The sequence below is a fragment of the Plectropomus leopardus genome, chromosome 14, assembly GCF_026936395.1.
Source record: "Plectropomus leopardus strain MGB_pleo_1.0 chromosome 14, ASM2693639v1, whole genome shotgun sequence".
Classification (NCBI taxonomy): domain Eukaryota; kingdom Metazoa; phylum Chordata; class Actinopteri; order Perciformes; family Serranidae; genus Plectropomus; species Plectropomus leopardus.
Genome location: NC_142189.1, coordinates 18,494,232 through 18,514,991, shown reverse-complemented (window position 1 = coordinate 18,514,991; position 20,760 = coordinate 18,494,232). Strand labels below are relative to the sequence as shown.

Below are 20,760 nucleotides of genomic sequence, written 5' to 3'. Positions count from 1 at the left end.
TACCGGGAGCTATCTTCATGTAATGAAATATGTACTGTGGACTATTGTTCCTTTTGCTATAAAGATGTCAAATAATCCTATAGGGGATGAGCCACTAGGTGGCATTATACTAAAATAAAAGAATTAATTCATTCATATATTCATATTGTATATGTGACATTATGTACACATTGCACGTGCTTTGCCTCTGTAATTTATCATATATCTATAAGCTATTATTATACCAAGCCATGTCTTTGAATGTTGCTGAATTAAAGGTGTCTTTGAATCTGTGTCTGGTCACCTGTTAGACCAATGGACACTTTGTGGTAGCTAATGAGGATCATAATAATAATAATAATAGTAATAATAATAATAAACATTATTTTTGTAGCCTAGCACTTTCAAAAAACAATTACAATTACACAGTTCCAGTCAGTGTTGGAGAATAACTAGTTACACGTAACTAGGTACAGTAATTGTATCACAAAATACATGTAATTGTAATCAGTTAAAGTTACTGAGAAAATATATGTAATTAATTACAGTTAGGCTACCAATCAAAATCTTGGTGATTATAAAAGAGGTTACATGTGAAATCTTATATTTCAGTAAAAAGCTTATATATTGAATAAAATATTCATTCCTGTTTCATTGCCCTGTTTTAAACTTTTGTTAGAAAAGTTATCAAACAGTAGGCCAGTCAAATGTAAAAGGTTATATGACTTTTGTGAAGTAACTAAAATAGTAAAGAAACTAATTACAGTTTTCTGTACCCTATTACACTTAAATAATAACCTTCCCAACAATGGTTTCAATTTAAATGGAAATATCTGAAATTCACATTTCTGAGTCAGAATGTAAATACAGCTGTCTTACATTTTAATATTCACATATCAAAAATAATAATTAGAGATGTCTTTAAAAACATAGTAATCAGTGCGTGTCTGGTTCGATTTCATCTTCACTTGAACACTTGTACTTGTTTCCCTGATGAGGACCAGATGGACTGAAGGTTTCTTCATGTTCGGACTCAGCCTGACGGCCTGAGCCAGAGCAGGAAGTGCTCGTCCAACAAACTGAGCTAGCCAGCTAGTTTTAGTAAGGTAGATTAGCTTGGCATTCAACTCAGTTACTCAGTCACAATGGGTCTGTTCGGTAGAACATCAGAGAGACCACCTAAAGAACTGGTGAGTACCGACTGCTGAACACCAGGACTGTCTTTCAGAGTTTGTTCGTCGGAAGAAAAACAACGACAGCGCCTTTGGCTAACTATGCTAACGTTAGCTGTCAGTTTAACTCGGCGTAGTTCATCCAATCTGTTGCTACTTTTGCTAACTGAACAGCTGACGTTAGTTTAGTTAAACATAAGGAAGCAGTCCCTGTCATGGCATCAAGCGGTAACACGCATTATTTGTATATAATTTGCCGCTATACATTTGTTTATATATCCCACTGACCGATTAGCCGATCTTATTTTGGTTTCTGTACCGAGAGCTAGCTAACGTTAGTTAGCATACAAGCTAACACCCGTCTGCTGTCAGTCACTCCAGTGTAAACAAACCCTGATTGTGTTCACTGTAGCGTAGCTGCTATCGTGATCTGTTACAGTATAGTTGTTAAACGTTATGTTTTAGTCTGGTGTTTCACTTAACGCTTTGCTGAAATGATTATGTTTTTGTTCAGGAGTTATCAAGGCAGGTTGAATAACAATGTGTAATTTTAGGTCCTTGAGTGGCAAAAAAGGATCAGGACGGAAATGAGAGGAACTGACAGACAAATTCGAGGTAAGATACAGTCAGCATTTGACAGCTACCACTGAACAGCTGTAAGTTTTAAGGGTTGGTGTTTTTTCATTGTAAAATGTCACACGAAATCATACAGTTACTTTGTTGTAGTGTCATAATTAGTCTGCAATTTCTGACTATCTGGAAACAACTAGAAGAGATAATCACGGTAGTTTATGTTGGAATAACTTTTTACCTGTATGTTTTGACACATTTTACTTTTATTAAAATAAATCTGCGGCTCCTGCGATTTAGTTATTTTGCAATTTATGTAATGTTTTTTATTAATTGCGCAGGTCTGCATATTACCCTGAAAAATGTAAAACATCTAAATCTATAAATTTAGCATAAAACTATGATTGACTTTTCACTAAAGGCAGTGACTCCTTGTCATAGTTATTGTATTATTTCATTACTTTCAGTCACAGACCTTGTTATATAAGTTATTAGTTTTCATGTCGCATCCCCTTTTGTTTCAGATATTCAAAGGGAACAAGAAAAAGTTAAGAGATCCATAAAAGATGCAGCCAAAAGAGGCCAGAAGGACGTGTGTGTGGTTCTCGCAAAGGAGATGTATCAGTCAAAACAAGCTGTCAGAAAACTTTACGCTTCCAAAGCCCAAATGAACTCTGTGGTCCTCAGCATGAAGAATCAGCTTTGTGAGTACAGCAGCTAGGTTGTTAGGCAGGAAAATATTTATGTCATGTTGTCTAAAAATTTTTAATGACATCAGTTGAACAGTTTTGCTCTTATAGAACTTAATTTTCTGTTGTGCGTTGTTGGTGATATGGATGTATCTGTGTGGTTGTAGCCCTTCTACGTGTAGCAGGGTCCTTGCAGAAGAGCACAGAGGTGATGAAGGCGATGCAGAGCCTTGTCAAAATCCCAGAGATCCAAAGCACCATGAGGGAACTATCAAAGGAGATGATGAAGGTCAGCAGCCTTGTCCAACATAAATACATACAGTTTACTAACAATCCAGTTACTTTCAAAAAGAAGGAACACTACAGCTAACTCCAATCACCATTTACCATTAATTCTTAGAACAGGGCTTCCACTGCCATGGAAAACCTGGAAAAGTCATGGAATTTCACAGTAGCTGCCTATAATAATGTTTGAATAGAGTTTAAAGCTGTATCTTTAAGAAATGACAGGCAAGTGGAACAAGACAAAAAATTCCCTTCTTAGTCCTTGAAATGTAATGGAAAACTTTAAAAGTTTATTTAGTCCATAAAATGTGTGAGAATGTTCAAGGCTCACAGCAGCTTAATATGATACTCTCTAGCTTTGGTTTGATATCAAGTGTCAGCAAAAAACTGTTGCTGCTCGCTGCTGATCCATCCTTAGTGCTGTGAGCTTGTTTACCATATCACATGAATGCCGCTGTCAATGAACGTCCCACTGAGCCCATTCAAACTTGAAAACTTTTTATGGAGAAAAAAAAGAATCTAATCTGATTCCACTAACATAATTCAGGGTCGGACACAGCCCTAGAACCTTGTAAGAAAAAGTTTTTAACCCATGGCGTCATGCATGCGTTTTTACTTTTCAGGCTGGCATTATTGAGGAAATGCTGGAAGACACATTTGAGAGCATGGAAGATGGAGAGGAGATGGAGGAAGCAGCAGAGGAGGAAGTTGACAGGATCCTCTTTGAGATCACAGCAGGTGAAGAGATTTGTTCAACAAAGTCATCACAATTATTACATTACATCCTGTTTTGTTCTGTTGTCTAAGAATTTAATTCTGAACCACAAATTCTCTGTTTCATGGGTCTGTTTGCTTCGTTAGGTGCTCTTGGCAAAGCTCCAAGCAAAGTCACAGACGCCCTGCCTGAAATAAGTCCCGCCGCAGCTGCTGCCGTTTCAGACGATGAGTCAGAAGAAGACATTGAAGCGATGCAGTCAAGACTGGAAGCTCTGAGGAGCTAAGGTGAACTGCCAGTGTTCTGTCAAAGTCAGTCGGCTCACTCCAATAAGGACAGAGACATTTCTGGTTCTAGGTTTACAGCGCTGAGCATCCTCTCTGCTTCATATTATTATTTGACATAATCATTTGGGGTTAACTTTGTGCTATGACAGTTTTAAAAAGCTTTTCTTATAGAACGTTTGATCTACTCAGCCAGAAGAAAAAGGTGTTTTTGCTTTTTGTCGTTACTATCAGGGGTATCCCTAGGTAAGTCTTTATTATCCAAAGTCAAACAGAAGGTTTAAGACAGTGTATATAATGTAAGTATGAAAAGCCTGCTGTGCCTACAGTGCTTCATCATTTTCTTCTGTCCTAAATTACGGACTAGGGGTGGAGGTACTTGGGTATTTATGATCCAAACAAGCAGTTAAATTGCCATTCTGCACTTAAATCAAACCCTAGATCACTATTCAGCAGTGGCTCTAATCTGTTGTTCAGATGCTCTGTTTACTGGTAACTAGCCTACATTATCTGAAACACTAGAAATGAAAGGTGGATTTCTCCTTTTTGATAGTTAATTTTCCGTACAGTCCAAATGTATCTATTCTGTATGTGATCATACATGTTAAGCGCACTCATCAGAAAAATGCACGCACACTACCCTAACCCATTTTGATTTTGCATTAACATTCAGCTCGTTAAATGTGTGGCTTTGTATCCGAGTTTGAGTTCCTTCTCAGCAGGAAGATGCAGAGGAAATGGTAAGGTTGGTTAGTGCAGAACCTACGTATTGTGGAAGTATTGTGTGTGTATAATATTTCTATGTGAATGGGGGGGGGGGAATAAACTTTTAAGGACAATGGATGCCAATAAGAACTTCCACATTATGCCCATTTCTACTCAAAACATTAAATGTTTGGCTTAAAGGTCAAGTGTGTAACATTTCGAAGGATTTGGTGGCTTCTTGTGGTGAATTGCAAATTGCAACCAGCTGAAACTTCTACCAGCTGGAATTCCTTTACTGTTCAGGAGGTTTTTAGTGGGAGCCAAATTATCTGCAGAGGTTTCCCCCTCTCCAAAACATACGGAACAGGTATTTAAAACCAGTAAAAACACTCAATAAAGCAGTTGCACATTACAAATCAGTGTTTCTCCAACGCTGTTTGGCATCTCAGAGATGGGCGGCTCGCCCACTGCGTGCTATTATATATTCATCATATTACAAATCTGTGTAGCTCCGGTGTTGCTTATTGCAGATGGGCCTCAGACTATGGTACCTGAGGTGAAAATGCAAATGGATCCATCTAGAGCCAGTGTTCGGTTTGCCCGTTCTGGGCTATTGTAGAAACATGGCCGTTCAACATCCTCCATAAACGAGGACCTGCTTCCTATGTAAATATAAATTTCTCATTCTAAGATAACGAAAGCACCGTAATTCTTATTTTCAGGTGATTTAACACCAAAGAAAATTCATCATATTCCATTTCTGCCGATATACCCCCTTAAATTCTATACACCTGACCCTTTATATGATCAGAAATGATCTTTTGGGAATACTGCACAGAAAATGTAATTCTGTCGACACAAACAGCTGTCCAGCAGATGAAACTGCTTGCTCAACAGTTCTCAAAACAAACCAAGCAGTAAAGAGTTAAATTACTGAGAGTGCTGCTTTTCATCATTCTGCTGTTCAGGGGTTACAGTCCACCAATCATCAGATGCTGGAGATACAACTCAGAAACTGTCAAATGATTAATTTCTGGCCTATTTATAATTAACCTGCCAGATTATGGGAGCAGAATTACATGATATTGATATTTGAAGGCCCATATTGAACTCATTTTAAGGTTCATACTTTTATTTTGTGTTTCTACTAGAACAAATTTTTGTGCTTTAATGTTAAAAAAAGAATTGTTCTTCTCTTACTGTGTGCCTGAATATACTCTCCATCTGAAACACTGCGTTTTGGCGCCTGTCTCTTTTAGACCCCCTGATTGGTCAGTGTTTCCGGCTCTTACACATTTGCACTCTCTGCATGTCTGTACCGTCACTGCATCCAGGAAATGACTTAAATGGCACAGTAGCAGCACTTTTTTACCATGATGTAGTGTACTTGTAGCATCACAACTTCACAGAAGTCCTGGCGGCTCGTTTAAAGGCACAAGGCTGTGTGCATTTATTCTTTCGTCTGTGTATACTTTCACAGTATTTATATAGCACCTATACCTGCTTTATGATTAAAAAGAAAAGATATTGAAAACAGGCGTTCACAATATGGGACCTTTTAAAGTCTGTTTTTTATAAAAGTAAGAGTAAGAAACCTGAAGCTTTTTGGTGGTGCATTTTGGGCACTCTTGTTTTGAAGTCATTCCTTGGCTGCAAAATGGACTAAAAGGATTAGGTTTCCACCAGCCACAGCACTCCCTCCGCAGCTTTTGTTGTACTTTAACAAAACCTTACCTCTGTCCTCTGGCTGCAGTATGTAGGCCAGGGCCCGGACAGAGCAGAGTTTGCTCTAATAGAGAAGGTGATCTTAGGTCAACAGATTTTTTAAAATTCTTCGTTAGGAATAACCCCTTGAGATGTGTCATCTCGTTTTCAAGGGGATCCTTGAAACAGAAATACACATTGCAAACATGGGCAGGCAAGACATTTAACAGAAACAAAACAAGCACAAAGCTGCTTTTTTTCTTTTACTGCGAAGTGCGTATTATAGGGTGTTTGTCCAACAAAACAATTGATTTGTAGATCCTTGGTTTTAAGGAGTTGTAGCATTTTTTACTATTATAATTATAACATTTTATTGACAAAACTATTAATCAACCAAGCAAACTTACTTTCACACCTACCCACATGGGACATATTTCTAAATTGCTCAATCAAAATGACCTCAGACTTAATTCAATGTTATTTATATTGCACCTCTCATCCAGACATGTAGACCAAAGTGCTTTAAGAAGCAAAATTGAAAGGGATAGGTCAAACGACTATACATTTAGTTTTGCAAACTAGAAAATAACAATAAGGCAATAAAAAAAGCAAACAAAACAAGCCAACAAGAACTATATTTTTAAAGTCTATTAAAAAAAAGAATCAATAAATAAGATATAATAAAATAAATAAAATAAACAGCGGAGATAAAATAACATTAAAACCAATTATCAAAACCTAAAATGAAGACTGCATTTTTACTCACAATTTTATAACAATAATAACAATAAAATCTACTATTGTTATTATTATTATTATTATTATTGTTGTTGTTGTTTATAGACACCTTTCAAAGCACTTGAGAACAGCTTACAAACAATCAGCAATGCATCCATCGATTTATAAGGTCAAACAATAATTAACATACAGTAATAAGTTAATATGATAACTTGTCGAAATCATTGTCATAAAAACTAGGTATAAAATAATTATAATAAAATTATCATCAGTGCTTCTATGTCTGCTGGTGCTCTATGCTTTAGGGGAACTTGGTGGTGGTGGTGGTGGGGGGGGGGCACGCAGTCCAGTCTGCAAAGGGGAAAGGGGAGGTGGTGTCTATAAGGGGCCCGGCAGGTTAAACAGGTAATGCGAACGCTACAAACATCTAAACTCACTTGGATCCAGGCAGCCATATCTGACATGCTGAGTGTGTGTGTGTGTGTCGTCTTTGCGATGCAACACTGCCATCTATGGATAAGAGCTGCAGTCCGCCGCGCTCTGTTTATCCCGCATCACGTTGCCGCCTGTGTGCGTCCAGACGCAGCCGCCTGGACGCGCCTGTCATTTGGAGGAAACTCCTCCCCGCAGACAGCGCGTCCTGTCGCCTTTCCAGCGCAATGGTCTCCTGGATCATCTCTAGACTTGTGGTGTAAGTCATTTTATTATTTCTTTCCATATGCTCTGTTATAAAGTGGGTTAATAATAAATAGCTTATTCCCGGTTACTGCGGAGATTTGAGCCGCACATTGACGGGGCGCAGGAGCTGCGCGCTTTAGAAGCCCCCGCAAATTGTCCAATATTTTATCAGACGTCAGTGTATAAAAGGAGCAGACGTCTTTGTGTTATTTATTTGCCTGAGAAACAGTCCAAAATCCATAGGGTTGTACTTTGCCATTTCAGCAGCAGGAATGCTGAGCTAGGCCTGTGTGGACCTTCTGTGTGTGTGTGTGTGTGTGTGTGTGTGTGAACAGCGCTCAGCAGCCAGGCACTCTTTGTGTTTATCAGATACCCTTTTTTGATTACAGACAAAGAGGTGACGTGATTGGCTGAATAATCTATTATGATCCATGATTTGGATATATGAGTCAGATCCAGAAATCAGAGGCGTCTTTCAGTGGCAGGGAGTTAAATGTCAGTGAGCGGCGAGGTGACAGGAACAGGAGCGGTCTGTGAGTGGAGCTATATTCTCTGTTGATGTCCCATATTGGAAAAAAAACAAAAGGGATGGGTCATCCTTCTCAGGTTACAGCTCAAGGGTTTTGCATGTTATAACACATGCATTTTTTAACAGATGCACCCCTTTATAGCTAGGAATTTGAAATGACAGAGATTTATTACAGTAAGTTATGGTTATTTTTGCCCTGTACAAAGTATGAATCAGCGCCATTGCAGAGCGCGTGGAGTATACCAGGCCCAACCTCAAAATAGTGAGGCCATTAAATCTAGATTTCAAGATCTTGTTACATAGATGGAGCTGCTTCAGCCCTGGCTGTTCACATCCTGGTTATGTCGGTCATTTTGAGTCCAGTCTCCAGCAGAAAGCTTTAGTTGTTTCTCTCACAGATGATGTGTTTATTTTTAGTGTCCTTGTGTTTTTATACTCTGTTAGGGTTAGCTGGCTCAAGCCAGAGAGGTGCAACATGATGTGGGTCAGTAACTTGATCAGGTCGCACTCACAGCTGTTGCCTGGCTGTGGCACTTCAACAGAGTCTCTGTCAGGACACCCTGCAGCACAGGTGTCCCACACAGGAATAGAAATTTCAAGAAAAGGAAGAAAACACATGGAAGCTTATTTTACACCAGGGCTGGAATTTTAGCACCAGGACAGCTTGTTTACGCCACATCAGCCAGGGCGCAGATCTGACTTTGATCATGGTTGATTTAATAGTTTCTTTCTGCATGAGAAAATCTGTTTTCCTGTTTTCTCTTGATCTCACCCGACAACCTGTCCATGTAAACGTGGGCGGAGTGTGATGGGCCCCGGGACACAGATATGAAAAAAGGTCCCAGCAACACCTCTCCTTCACAGAAACAAGATACACAGAGTTTGTGGTGGTTTTGCTGTCTTTTGGTTGTTTTGTTGTTTTGTTGATTTGCGTCCCTTTGTAGTTGTCGTGCATCTTTTTGTGATTTTGTGTCTCTTGGTGGTCATTTTGTATGTAGTTGTTTTATGTCTTTAAGGTCATTTTTTGTGTTTTTATGGTTTTATGCCTCTTTGGGGTCATTTTATGACTCGGTTAATTTTGTTTGGCAGGGTTTGTCATTAAGTGTGTTTGAGTTCTGTTTTCTTTCTCTTTCTCGTCAATTTGTGTTTCTCTGAAGTCATTTTGTGACTATGAGATGATTTTGTTGGGCTTTTTTTTGTCATTTGGTGTCTCTTTGAGGTAATATGGAGGTTTTATGCCTTTTTCTTGTGTCTTTGATGTCATGTAATGTCTCTGTAAGGTCATTTTGTTGGGGTGGTTGTTTTCTGTGTCTCTGAGGTCATTTTGTGTCTCTGAGTTAATTTGAACTCCTTTTGTGTCCTTTTGTAGTTGTTCTGTGTCTCTTTGAGGTATTTTTTTGTATTTTTCGGTCATTCTGTGTCTTTTCCGTGTCTGGTGAAGGGCAGGGCGTCCTGACACCTGTTCAGTAACCCAACCATCTCTATAGGCTGTAGTTCAGAAGGCTCATGGACATAAATGTATTGGTAAATGTATATTTCCAAATGCTAATCTAATACATTTGACATTTTAGCCCAGCTCAAGAGCCTTATTTAAAACCCGTGGCATAATATATTGTCCATAATCAGTATTTATTACATTTAAAATGTCTTGATTTGATGTGTTTTAAGCTCATGTGAAATATATGTTTGATTGCAGAGTTAAATGTTTTGTTTCTGGAGTTGATGTGCACATTTTTTGTCTTCCAGACTCGTGTTTGGTACACTATATCCCGCGTACTCATCTTATAAAGCTGTAAAGTCAAAAGATGTGAAAGAATATGTGAGTATATCATTTCTGTTTTGACAGATACTTATTTTTGTAGTTTTTGCGTTAGTGGAACACAAATGCACAGTATAACTGAACAGACAGGTCAACAAGGGTAATACAATACAGCTCATTTGTTATCAGCAGTTGGCTGTGCTGAGAGTTGCTTTCTCGATAGTCCCAGGAAGAACTTAAGGAATAAAAACAAGTAAGGATGACCTCATTGAATAAGGATGACCTCAGTGCATTTAGTCCTCAAAGGAAACTAAATTTATTTAGTATTGTATTTGCTACATTTATTTAGCAAATACAAACACAAAAGCAGTGTAAACACAGTGAGCAGATATATCACAGGAAAGAAATTACAATAGATTATTATATCAAATAACTACTTTGATCAATACTTACAAAATGTTTTGATATATAACAGATAAATCACAGAAAATAAAGTAGGAAATAAGTTACAATGGAGGAAGAAAGAGCTGCTTGGCTCTGATGACTGGTGTGACAGATGTTCTTTTTTTATGCAGACAACCATTAAAAAAACACTCTTCAGGTGAAATATATCATATATCTGTCTGAGATTATTCCAACTGAGGAGTGCCTTGTGTTTTTATTTATTTATTTTCATTCAGGATTTATTTGAGACTCCAGGATCTTGTTTTTTTAAAATTAGGAAATAGTTATAGGTCTGATAATACCAGTAAGTAACATACTTATGTTTAGGTAAGAAAAATTGTAATATATGTAATATAGATATATTCATATATAATAACCATTTGGACCAATACTACATTTTAGACAGTAAAGGTCAGTTTCTCTATATAATACATTTCCTATTATTTTTATTTTTAGTTACAAGATAATATGCAGTGTCATCCTCATAGATATGATTTGAAATAATGTTGCAGCTACTTTAACTGTCTTTTATTGTATTTCAGGTGAAATGGATGATGTACTGGATCATATTTGCCCTATTCACGGCTGTAGAAGTGTTTACAGATATGTTTCTTTGCTGGTAAGTCACTTAAGTTATTTACTGTTAAATCATTAAATATGACACCTCTTGACTATAGTTTATCACTGAGATGTAAAGCGATGTCTTTTATTATGCTTTATTGTGCCGGTGGCTCTATCATTTTGTGTCTTTATCGCAGGATTCCTTTCTACTATGAACTGAAGATAGCCTTTGTGGTGTGGCTGCTGTCCCCTTACACTAAAGGCTCCAGTGTGCTATACAGGAAGTTTGTTCATCCCACGCTTTCCTCAAAAGAAAAGGTGAAAACCCTCTTCCTTTGTTATACCTTCCTTTTCTTCCGTTGGTGCAGTTCAAGGAAAAGTTTGTAGGTGAAACATTCAGTTTAAGTGAGTCTGCGTGGGCTCTTCACTAACAGAATTAAAGTTCTGCAGCTGTGTGAAGAACAAAAGTGCCTTTGTGCTAATTCACATTAGTTGTTAAAGATGTGTTTGCAGGACAGGACAGAGGAAGTGTTCCTCCCTTTCTCCTTTCCTTTTTCCTCTATATCTCAGTCAGGAAACACAGATTAACAATCAAGCAATAGAAGAAACACCTGTCAACACAGCATGTAAAAGAAGGAGTGACACAATAATAAAGAGATGTTCATGTGATTTTTATGTCCCTGTTTCAGGACATTGATGAGTATATCTGCCAAGCAAAGGACAAAAGCTATGACACACTGGTGCATTTTGGGAGAAAAGGGCTGAATGTTGCCGCCACAGCTGCAGTCATGGCTGCAACAAAGGTATTGCAGACTCTGGACATTTGTTTGTATTGACAGAGGGGTTGAGTGGAAAGTCATTGTAAACAAGTGCGTAGGTTTTGTTTCAGCATCCAGGGGAAGCACATATGTAACAGGGGTTTAGCAGAACATGTTGAGCCTCAAACACTTCATTTTCTGTAATCTGGTGAATTGTTATGCACCAATGTGTGCATTTTCTGCTAAATGTCTTCAATTTTGTCAAAATAAAAGCATTCTGCTACTTTCATATTTAAATTGTTGAGGAGGATGGGTCCCCTATGCCCACTTAAAATCTATATATGATTCTATATCACGATATGAAGTGGTGCCGATGCCAATATTGCCAATATATATGCTGATATAAATCCCCCAATATCAGACAGCATATAAGCCGATACCAATTTATCTGTTTTAAGCAAATATTGGCTGATAAAATTGTGTGGCCAATACGTCAATCAGGCTCCATTATGACACCTGTTATGTTTTATTTTTTACATAATAAAGTAGGCTTATTGGGTGTTTGTTTTCACAAGAAGCCTGCTGTAATATTTGTAAAATTATCTTAGCCATAAAGCAGATCTATGCTCTACCTGTCACTAATTGCCACTGACTCTAAAACAAAAACCTGGTGTTGCCTGTTTCAGAGCCAAGGGGTCCTGTCAGACAGACTGAGGAGTTTCAGCATGCAGGATCTGTCCTCCTATCAGTCTGACCCCGTTAACACCAGCCCTGGCACTACGCAGCCTGCAGCAGCACAACATCGGACCAGATCTATGATGCGCAGCAAGTCGGAGAGCTACAAAGGTGAGCAGAAAAATAGAAGCCACTTGGAGACCGACTCAATCCAACAAACATACTGTTAGTGTTTTACAGACATATTTAAACTCTGTTGTGGTGTTGAGAACATTAATAGTGGCATTGTAATGCCATAGCAGTGCCTGGTTTGTTTGTGTAAAACAGATTATCTTGAAAATTTCTGTCTTCCTGTTTGAGTTTATTTAAGCTGACAGATATTGTTTTGAACCTCTGCTTTCCTGAGTGGCCCCCTAACTTCAGTCCTGCCTTCCTGTTTGGAGCCAGTTAGGCTTCACAGGGCTGCAGGGCTCAACACCCTGTGATAAAACTCACATGTAGCCCGAAGGATTTGTTCCTACTTTCACATCATGTGGAAACAGTTGTTTTCTGACCCAATCTGGATAGGGTGTCTTGTTTTTTTAGCAAGCAAATAATAATTCCTTTGTTGATCAAATTTAGCCAGTACATTCAGACACAGTTATTTACATCGCACTGGAATATCTGCACAGTTAAGGTGAAAAGTTACGTTTTTCAAATAAGGGATTGAGGTTACTTCTGTCAATATCTGAGTTTAGATACTCAATTATGGGTTCTCAATGATTTAAAGAATAAGTCTGTGGTTAGTCTATATTTTGTTATTGTCAACGAAGCCCATTAAGAGACCAAAACCATGTTTTAGTCCATCTTTAAAGACTTCCTGATTACAACACCCTGCCCCTGGTTCTCAGCACATTGGTTTCCACTCATGACGTACAATTTTAAAGATGTACTATCCAGGATTTAAAAAAAACAACAACAAATAAACAATGTAGGCTCATACAAAGGTAATTCAACTCTATCATCACTGTATGAAGAGGGGTGTGGAGGTGTTTTTATCTGCAGAGACTGTGCCTGTATTTTCTTCTTATTTCTCTGTTTTTGGGACATTCCTGTGCGCAGCATGCACCCCAGCCCAAACGTAGCAAACATTTATCAAAACAAAAACATGCAGGTGCAATATGGTAGGATTTGATTCTGTTCAAATGGATTTTTTTGGCATGAAAACATTCAAACATATGTTTACTTTACCAAAGCAAATGTAAACAAAACATGTAACTACAATAAGTAAAGCTCTGCTAGACATTTATTTATATACACAACGATGCTGATTGGGTTAGATGGGTCTGATACACCCACCACACCGTTTCAAAGAAATATGTTGTTCGATGCAGAAAACTGTAACAAAATGGAACAGAAGGTTTTGAGACTGAATGTGCACTAGATGACAATATGACTATAAACAGCACAAATCCAAACTACAAAAACCCAGACATAACACAAGAAGAAGAAAAAAAACACAAATATAGCAAATCTGTGGTTGGCTTTTACTCTCACTTTTGGTAGTTTTTCAATTTACAAGCTATAGCCAACTCTTTCTGCCTAGTATACCTTTAAAAAGCAAGTTACAAGTATATCTCAGTTTAAAAAATGCCCAGTAATTTTCTTATACAGCTGGACATTGTAGTTATTTTGGAAACGTTGCTAAAACAGCAATGGACATTGCATTTGTTGGGGACTATTTGTAGCAGTGCATTAACACGCATCTGGTACTAGATATCATTCTCCCACTAAAATTAGCATGTGTAGGCTGGTTCTTTGAACACAAGATAGACTGCTTTCCCATTGCCAGTAGACTAGACCAGAGCTGTCAACATGGCTCTGCAGCAGAAGAGTATACTTTTCTGTCTTTTGGATTGTTTTTTTCGTATGTCTCTTTCAAAAGCAGTAGAAAATAGCATGGAGGCCAATAAAAATGTTACAGTGGTGTCTTTTTTTCAAATATCTCTTTTTTATTCAGTCTCTCTTTCAGACCCAATGCTGACAAAATTTTGAATAATCGTTGCATGCTTAATCAGAGCTGGAGCTGTTAAACACCCTGACTGCCACATTAGTAGGCGTTAATGGGGTTTTTAGTGAGTGTTGATGGCAGCAGGATGCTGCATCTAGGATGGACTTAAATAAAAACTTCAGTCCCCATATTCATGGCAATATAGAAATGTGTCTATCAATGCAACAGTGTGGCTTGCTGATGTCTTTTTATATAATTTTTGGACAACAATGGACCTCTAGCGTGCAAAAAAACACGAGATTCAATTTATTGTTGGTTTTGGTCTTTTCAAGAGATCTGTTGACAATATGAAAAATATATAATATCACAAAAAATGTCTTTTGAAAGTATTGTGACATTTTTAAACAGCATTTAAACAATTTTGTCAAATTTAAGTTTTGGCTCCCTGCTGTAAATTGCATTATACGACATAAACTTTGTCCGAAATGGACATAATTCTGCTTGTTGGTGCTGCAACAAATTGGTTCCTGCTTTTCACAACTTCCTTTGGCCTCTGCTCTGTGGTCTGCAGAGTGATAATGCATTATGATATGAACGTTAATAATCCCTGCTGATTTAAATCAGATGCCACTCTGCAGCAATTACACAAAGAGTGTTTGGCTTTTAGACCAGAGGCAGGGTTTACGCATTGTTCATCCTCTCCACCGACGTTTTTTTCACGGCACAGGACAGGATTTTGACATGACTGAGTATGAGGTGTTGGGGATGCATCAGTGGGACTCCAAAGATTTGCAGTCTGAGTCCATTTCACCTTCTGAGTCCGAGTCCACACCCATTACGCTCTCGATGACACCCCAGTCCTCCCCACCTTCCACACCCTCTCCACCTCCCTCTCCTCCAGCTCCGGAGCAGCCTGAGGAGGTGGGCAAAGGGGTGCATGCAGCATCAAGCTCCCCACAGCTCAGGCTGATTAAGAGGAAGGCTCCTGAGGTACACTGCCTCGTACACGTGGCTGCTCAGCTGCTGCCTGGTTCTAACTGCCCCTTGAGAGTGACGATTTACTCACCGATTCACTAATTTCTGCTGCTGTGGAGCTAAATAAATCATCATGGTTCAGTACTTCTGCAACTGTGGAGAATTTGGCTGCTGATAGGATTTCTGCACCGACGAAGCTGAACCCTGTATTGAGTTCTTAGTGGTTTATTGTTTTTTTCAAATTAGTGTTGCTCTTGCATGATTGAAATTGCTCACTTTCTGAAAACGTGGCATGAAAAAAAGGTCCAAACATGGTTAATTTATTGACATGTTTTGTCTTCCAGTGTATTTCAGCCTTGATAATAACTTCTACTTTTGATGTGATATGTATGGAAATGATTCTGCATTATCAGCCCCCGAAATTAATGGGTATTTATTAATACATTTCAACACCTAATATCAGTATATTTAATATAACTGAATGCAGTGATACTGTTTAAAGGATAACGCTGGCAATATTCTGTATTTTTCTTGCAGTCAACAAATTCCAGGGAAAAAACATGACAACAATTAACTGATCTCGTAAATATGTATTGTCTTTGTAGCTAAAGCCTAATGTAGCTTATTCCTCTTTGCCACAGACATCTTGTCCAAAAACTATTACAAACACATCAATCAATGACACTTACACTGGGTGAAGTCCTCCTTCATCACAGCAAGCATAAACACAATTTATCCCAACCTCCAGTGTTTTCGTCAAGACCACCTTAATGGAGACCAGGTCATGACCAAGACTAGAGTGTGTCAAGACGGAGACAAGATGACGACTTTAAAAGGTTGAGACCAAGTCAAGACCAAAACCAGCCCAGTCACAGCCCCACACAGCGTGATACGCTTAAAAGTGGAACAAAGGAACCACAGGCACTCCTGAAATTGATCTTTAAAGATTCACATTCCCATAAAAACACCCTCGTAAAACAAATTATGATTCCTCTTCATCCATCTCTCTTATTGCCATATACTGTCTATGTATAAATGTGCCACGAGAAATGTCTGGATGAAAAAATCGAAAGGCATCATGGAACTGAATTATCCTTTTTTTATAAGCATACAAAAACAACCTCTACAGAGCTGAAATCAACTTAACCAACTTTTTTTTTGCACACTAAATTTATTGATATCCCCGCAGTTAGGGTCTTGAGCCATCTTGAAATAAAATGCTGAGTCGTCTTTACCTAAGTCCAAGACAAAACAAAATAAAAAATGCAGTTGATTCTGAGGTGCAACCTGCAAAAAATTGAAACTTGGGTACAACAACACTGCAAACCACACATACAGCATTCTGTTACTCAGTAGAGGACCAAATGTGTATTAATGCGCAGATGAAAATATTCCCAGACAAACAGTATTCACTCCTGTTTCAGCAATGTTTAAAAAAATAAACTAAAATGCACAGCTATTATTGGCTCCATTTTTTAAAAGATGAAACTACTTGTGACCTGTTTTTGTAGTCTGATGTAGGAATCAATAGACTCTGGACTGAGTCAGGTCAGTCACACACAGGCTGTGGAGGTCAGCAAGTCTTGAGAGAAATACTTTTGGTCTTACGTTGGTATTTGTTGACAATAAGGAAAATACAAAATAATGACAGCCATGTTCTTTAAATACTGTGTAACTTGTTGTGGCTTTACAGCTAACTAAACTCCATCTCCCTCTTTGCTTCTGTCCTCATCTGTCCTCCCCTATAGCCTCCTCATAGAGTCTTAAGGCCTCTCACAAGATCCAGGAGTGCTCTTTCTTCGAACAATGAAGCCATGTGAAACTGTCCTAAAGACTCCTCCAGCTGCCTTTGCTGCAAGAAGTAAAAATACTGAATGGCCAAAAGCTACATGACTGAAGCAGCCTTGCTTTGGAATAAGGTATTACCAAAGTGACCTATGATGACCCCTCTATATATACATACAGTATCTCATGGCTCATGATTTAAAAACAATGAGGTTTGTGACACTGAGATAGTCCGAATGAATGAATGGGCTCCATGCTGATAGACATTTTGAGTTAGTGGGTTATTGAATATGTATTTATGTACAGTTTGTGTGTACTTCATCGTTCTGATTTGATTGTTTTTATATATCAGGTTCAGGGAGGCAATTGCATGCGTGTCTTCCCAGTCATTAGTCCACTGTTTATTTACCAGAATGTACTGTCACTGTCAGTGTTAGAGAATGTGCTAAAAGCCAAGGATCAAAAGAAAAGGCGTGGCTGTTTTTACCCCCGTTCAATCTGTTCTGGAGAAACGTCTGTGAGAAGCTGAATTCTGCACTGATTTATTAACACATAGAGAAATTCAGAAATCAAATATCTAGTCTGAGATGAGACAAACTACCTTTGTAGTAATGAAATAGTGGTGGGCGATATTCTGTTATTTACCTCTCTATTAAAGCCTTAAAGAAAGACATAGCAGAGACATCAAAATATGAAAAGTCTCCACACATGATATTTCTAACTATGTTCTCATTAAACAATCATTTTTGCACTATGTTTATAAAACTACTGCCCTCATTCATCTGAAATTGCCAAAATGGCATAAAACAATAATCATAACAAATTAGTAGCTGAATATTATCACCAATAATCATCATTTCTTCTGCAGTGAAGAAATTATTACTTGTCTGACAAGTAAGAGCATTTGCATCGCAGATAAATGAAGTCACTACAACAAGAGCTTTCCTCAGTGGAGCAGACTGTTTTTGACAATCTACTGTTCAGCTTGTATGCACGCTTTTGTCATTTAATTGACAATTTATTTGGCAATTTAAGGTTAGATTACACATTGATCAGCCATAACTTTAAGACTTCTTACAGGTGAAGAGAATAATTGATCATCTCATTACAATGCAATGTTCTGCTGGGAAACTTTGGGTCCTGACACTCATGTGGAAGCTGCTTGACATGCAGCGGCCGCCCACATGCCTCTGCAGGCCAAGTACCCCCCTGATGGCAGTGACCCCCAGTAGGACAACACGTCATGCCACACTGCAAAAACTGCTCAGGAATGTCCCCATGGAACGCAACAAAGAGCTCAAGATGTTGATTTGGCCTACAGATTCCCCAGATCCCAATCAGGTCGCATCTGTGGGACGTTGTAGTGAGGGTAAGGGCCCCGCTGGGAGCATGGGCCTCAAAAATCCTCACATTAATTAATTTTTTTTGGTCAGCAGTTTTTTTGTATTTCTATGTAATTAGTGCCATATCTTAATTTAAATGGGCTGAATAATTTGAAAATGTCACATCACACTGTCCTTTTTTGGCTGTCCTGCATGGCTGTCAGGCTAGGTGGGCGTGTGAAAGGGGGCGGGCATAAGTGATTAAGAGAGACAATTCAGCCCAGGTGTGGAGCTCCAGCAGAGAAGAGATGTTTCCAGAGTGCAGTGAGGTTTATGAGCTGCCAAAGGAGTGCTGAAGCAAAGCACTGTTGGATTACACAGAGCGACTGACTGAGTGACGGCCAACAGCTCAAGGCCAGGACAGAGAGGCAAAAGGTAGGCCAACATCCCGCACCTTTAGCCTGGCGGCCAAACGCTCACTCTCCAGCACCACATGTACAGGCAGCTAAGCCCTGGAGACCCAACATGACTGTTTTAAGAGAATAATAGTATCAAGTACCCAAGGTTGTGTTTGCTTTGACAGTAGCTCAGCTTTTAGAAGGGGTGCCCCATGTACAAAGGCCATGTCCTTGCTGCAGCAGCCACAGGTTCAATTCCAACCTGCAGCCCTTTGTTGCAAGTCTTTTCCACTATCTCCATCTCAAAAAAGTAATCTTTTAAAGACTAAACTTTTGTTTTTCTATTTAAAAAAAAAAAGTGGAAGCTCTCTGAGGCTTCTCTCACCCCTTAAAGAAGTAAAATGCTTTAGCCGCCCCTGACCTAGGATCTATCTAAAACACAGCCGCAGCCGAGTGACTGCTTATATTGCTGGAGCTCTAATGTACACTGTCATGTCTTTTCCCAAAAAAAGTGAAATCCAAAAAAGAAAAGAAAGAAAAAGGGAAAGAAGGTACCTGATTTTGTATTTTGTGTGGTGCCTGTTTGTATTTGGTGCCTGAGATAGACATGGATTAAAAGAGGAAGATACTGCTTATGCATATGGCCCAGAATTTGGAGAATTTGGAGGCCAGGTTAACACCCCAAGCTCTTTGTCACGTTCCTGGTGTTATTCCAGAGCAGTTTTTACAGTGCGGCATGGTGCATTATCCTGTCGAGGAGGGGCTGCTATCATTGGGGAACTTGATCTGCGACGGTGTTTGGTGGGTGGCGTGCATCAGAAGGCATCCACATGAATGTCAAGACCAAAAGTTTTAACAGCAGAACATTATATTGTAACAAGATGACCAAAGTTATTCAGCTGTCAGCGGTTTAGATGTTGTGGCTGAAGGGTGTATGTGTCACTCTCAGCTGTAGCAGAAACAGGATATAACATGAGTAAATATTTACTGTATGTAAACATGGTCCTTTTCCATGTTTTAAATCACTGTGTCGCGCTCTAACTGAGCAACACCCAACCCAACGATCTTACCTTCTCCTTTTTTTTAGGAATCATTAGAGGGACTTTATGGGTTCGCAGGTTTACAAACTTTGATCTTAGTTAATATTGCATGGTGATACACTGTATGTTTCCATCTTGTACTTAATTCACTGAGCCTGAATCATAGCAATGTATTACACAAAGTATCACTGTGTTGCTTGTTGACTGGTGAACTTCCACTGTAGATTTATAATTTTCATCAGTGTAACATTTTGGGCGGTCTGAAGTTTGAAACAAAAGCTTCTCAGGTACAACTGTTCTGTTTACACGTCATTCACTCTGATGTTGTAGATACACTTGTTATGCACATGAAATGTCCTTTTAATGGATAAATGGTGAAAAAATGAAACAGGAAAAATCAGATTATGTGTTTCAACGTAAGTAGTATCAGTGTTAGTGCTGGAGGTGATTTCCTTCTATTATAAAAATCATGCAAAGTAAAATGGAGAAAAAAAACATATTGCTGAGTAGCAGATTTGTATACTTGTGCGTAGACTGATGAACTCATCATTGCATGATGTTTGTTATCATTTGTATGAAAATTGGGTTTCTTAAAGGATTTTGTTCAAATGCCTTGCTGGTAAACAATGAATTACATTGTCATTTTTGGTTGCTTTGTAGAAAGAATATGAAATGTTATACATGTTGGCTTTATATATATATATATGAATAACGTCTTATTTACTGATAAATTAGGCACTTTTGACTTTATTCACGAGGAAAAAAACACTTAAGTTATCCTAAGAAATTTTGTTCTGGCAGGCCAGAATGTCAAACTACTTAAATTTCAACTTGATTGTGAGATATGACACACAAAGCAGTGAAGTGATGACATGATGGTCTATGGCTATGGATTTATCGTTCTACTAGGTTAAATATTTCTGTTTAAATCAATTTACAGCCATTAAATATGAAGCAAAACTTTGATCGTGTGTTAATCTTTTTCATCGTGTTGTCTCAAAAGAG

At 38.5% G+C, this 20,760-nt stretch overlaps 2 protein-coding genes across 3 annotated transcripts; both read left to right on the top strand.

Annotated features, from left to right (window-relative positions):
* Positions 1-996: 996 nt before the first annotated feature.
* Positions 997-4,618, top strand: chmp3 (charged multivesicular body protein 3). The gene is made up of 6 exons (XM_042501441.2): positions 997-1,169; positions 1,706-1,766; positions 2,246-2,425; positions 2,578-2,699; positions 3,319-3,433; positions 3,557-4,618. The coding sequence occupies exons 1-6, from the start codon at positions 1,125-1,127 to the stop codon at positions 3,694-3,696; spliced, it is 663 nt and encodes a 220-aa protein (XP_042357375.1). The 5' UTR covers positions 997-1,124; the 3' UTR covers positions 3,697-4,618.
* A 2,715-nt stretch (positions 4,619-7,333) lies between these two features.
* reep1 (receptor accessory protein 1) lies at positions 7,334-20,721 on the top strand. 2 transcript variants are annotated; one of them, XM_042501261.2, is made up of 8 exons: positions 7,334-7,532; positions 9,795-9,867; positions 10,794-10,870; positions 11,010-11,130; positions 11,502-11,615; positions 12,257-12,416; positions 14,963-15,225; positions 16,959-20,721. In XM_042501261.2, the coding sequence occupies exons 1-8, from the start codon at positions 7,354-7,356 to the stop codon at positions 17,028-17,030; spliced, it is 1,059 nt and encodes a 352-aa protein (XP_042357195.2). In that variant the 5' UTR covers positions 7,334-7,353; the 3' UTR covers positions 17,031-20,721. The 2 variants fall into 2 exon arrangements, with proteins under 2 accessions (XP_042357195.2, XP_042357198.2); XM_042501264.2 differs by having other exon boundaries at positions 7,336-7,532; positions 14,963-15,156.
* The last annotated feature ends 39 nt before the right edge of the window (positions 20,722-20,760 follow it).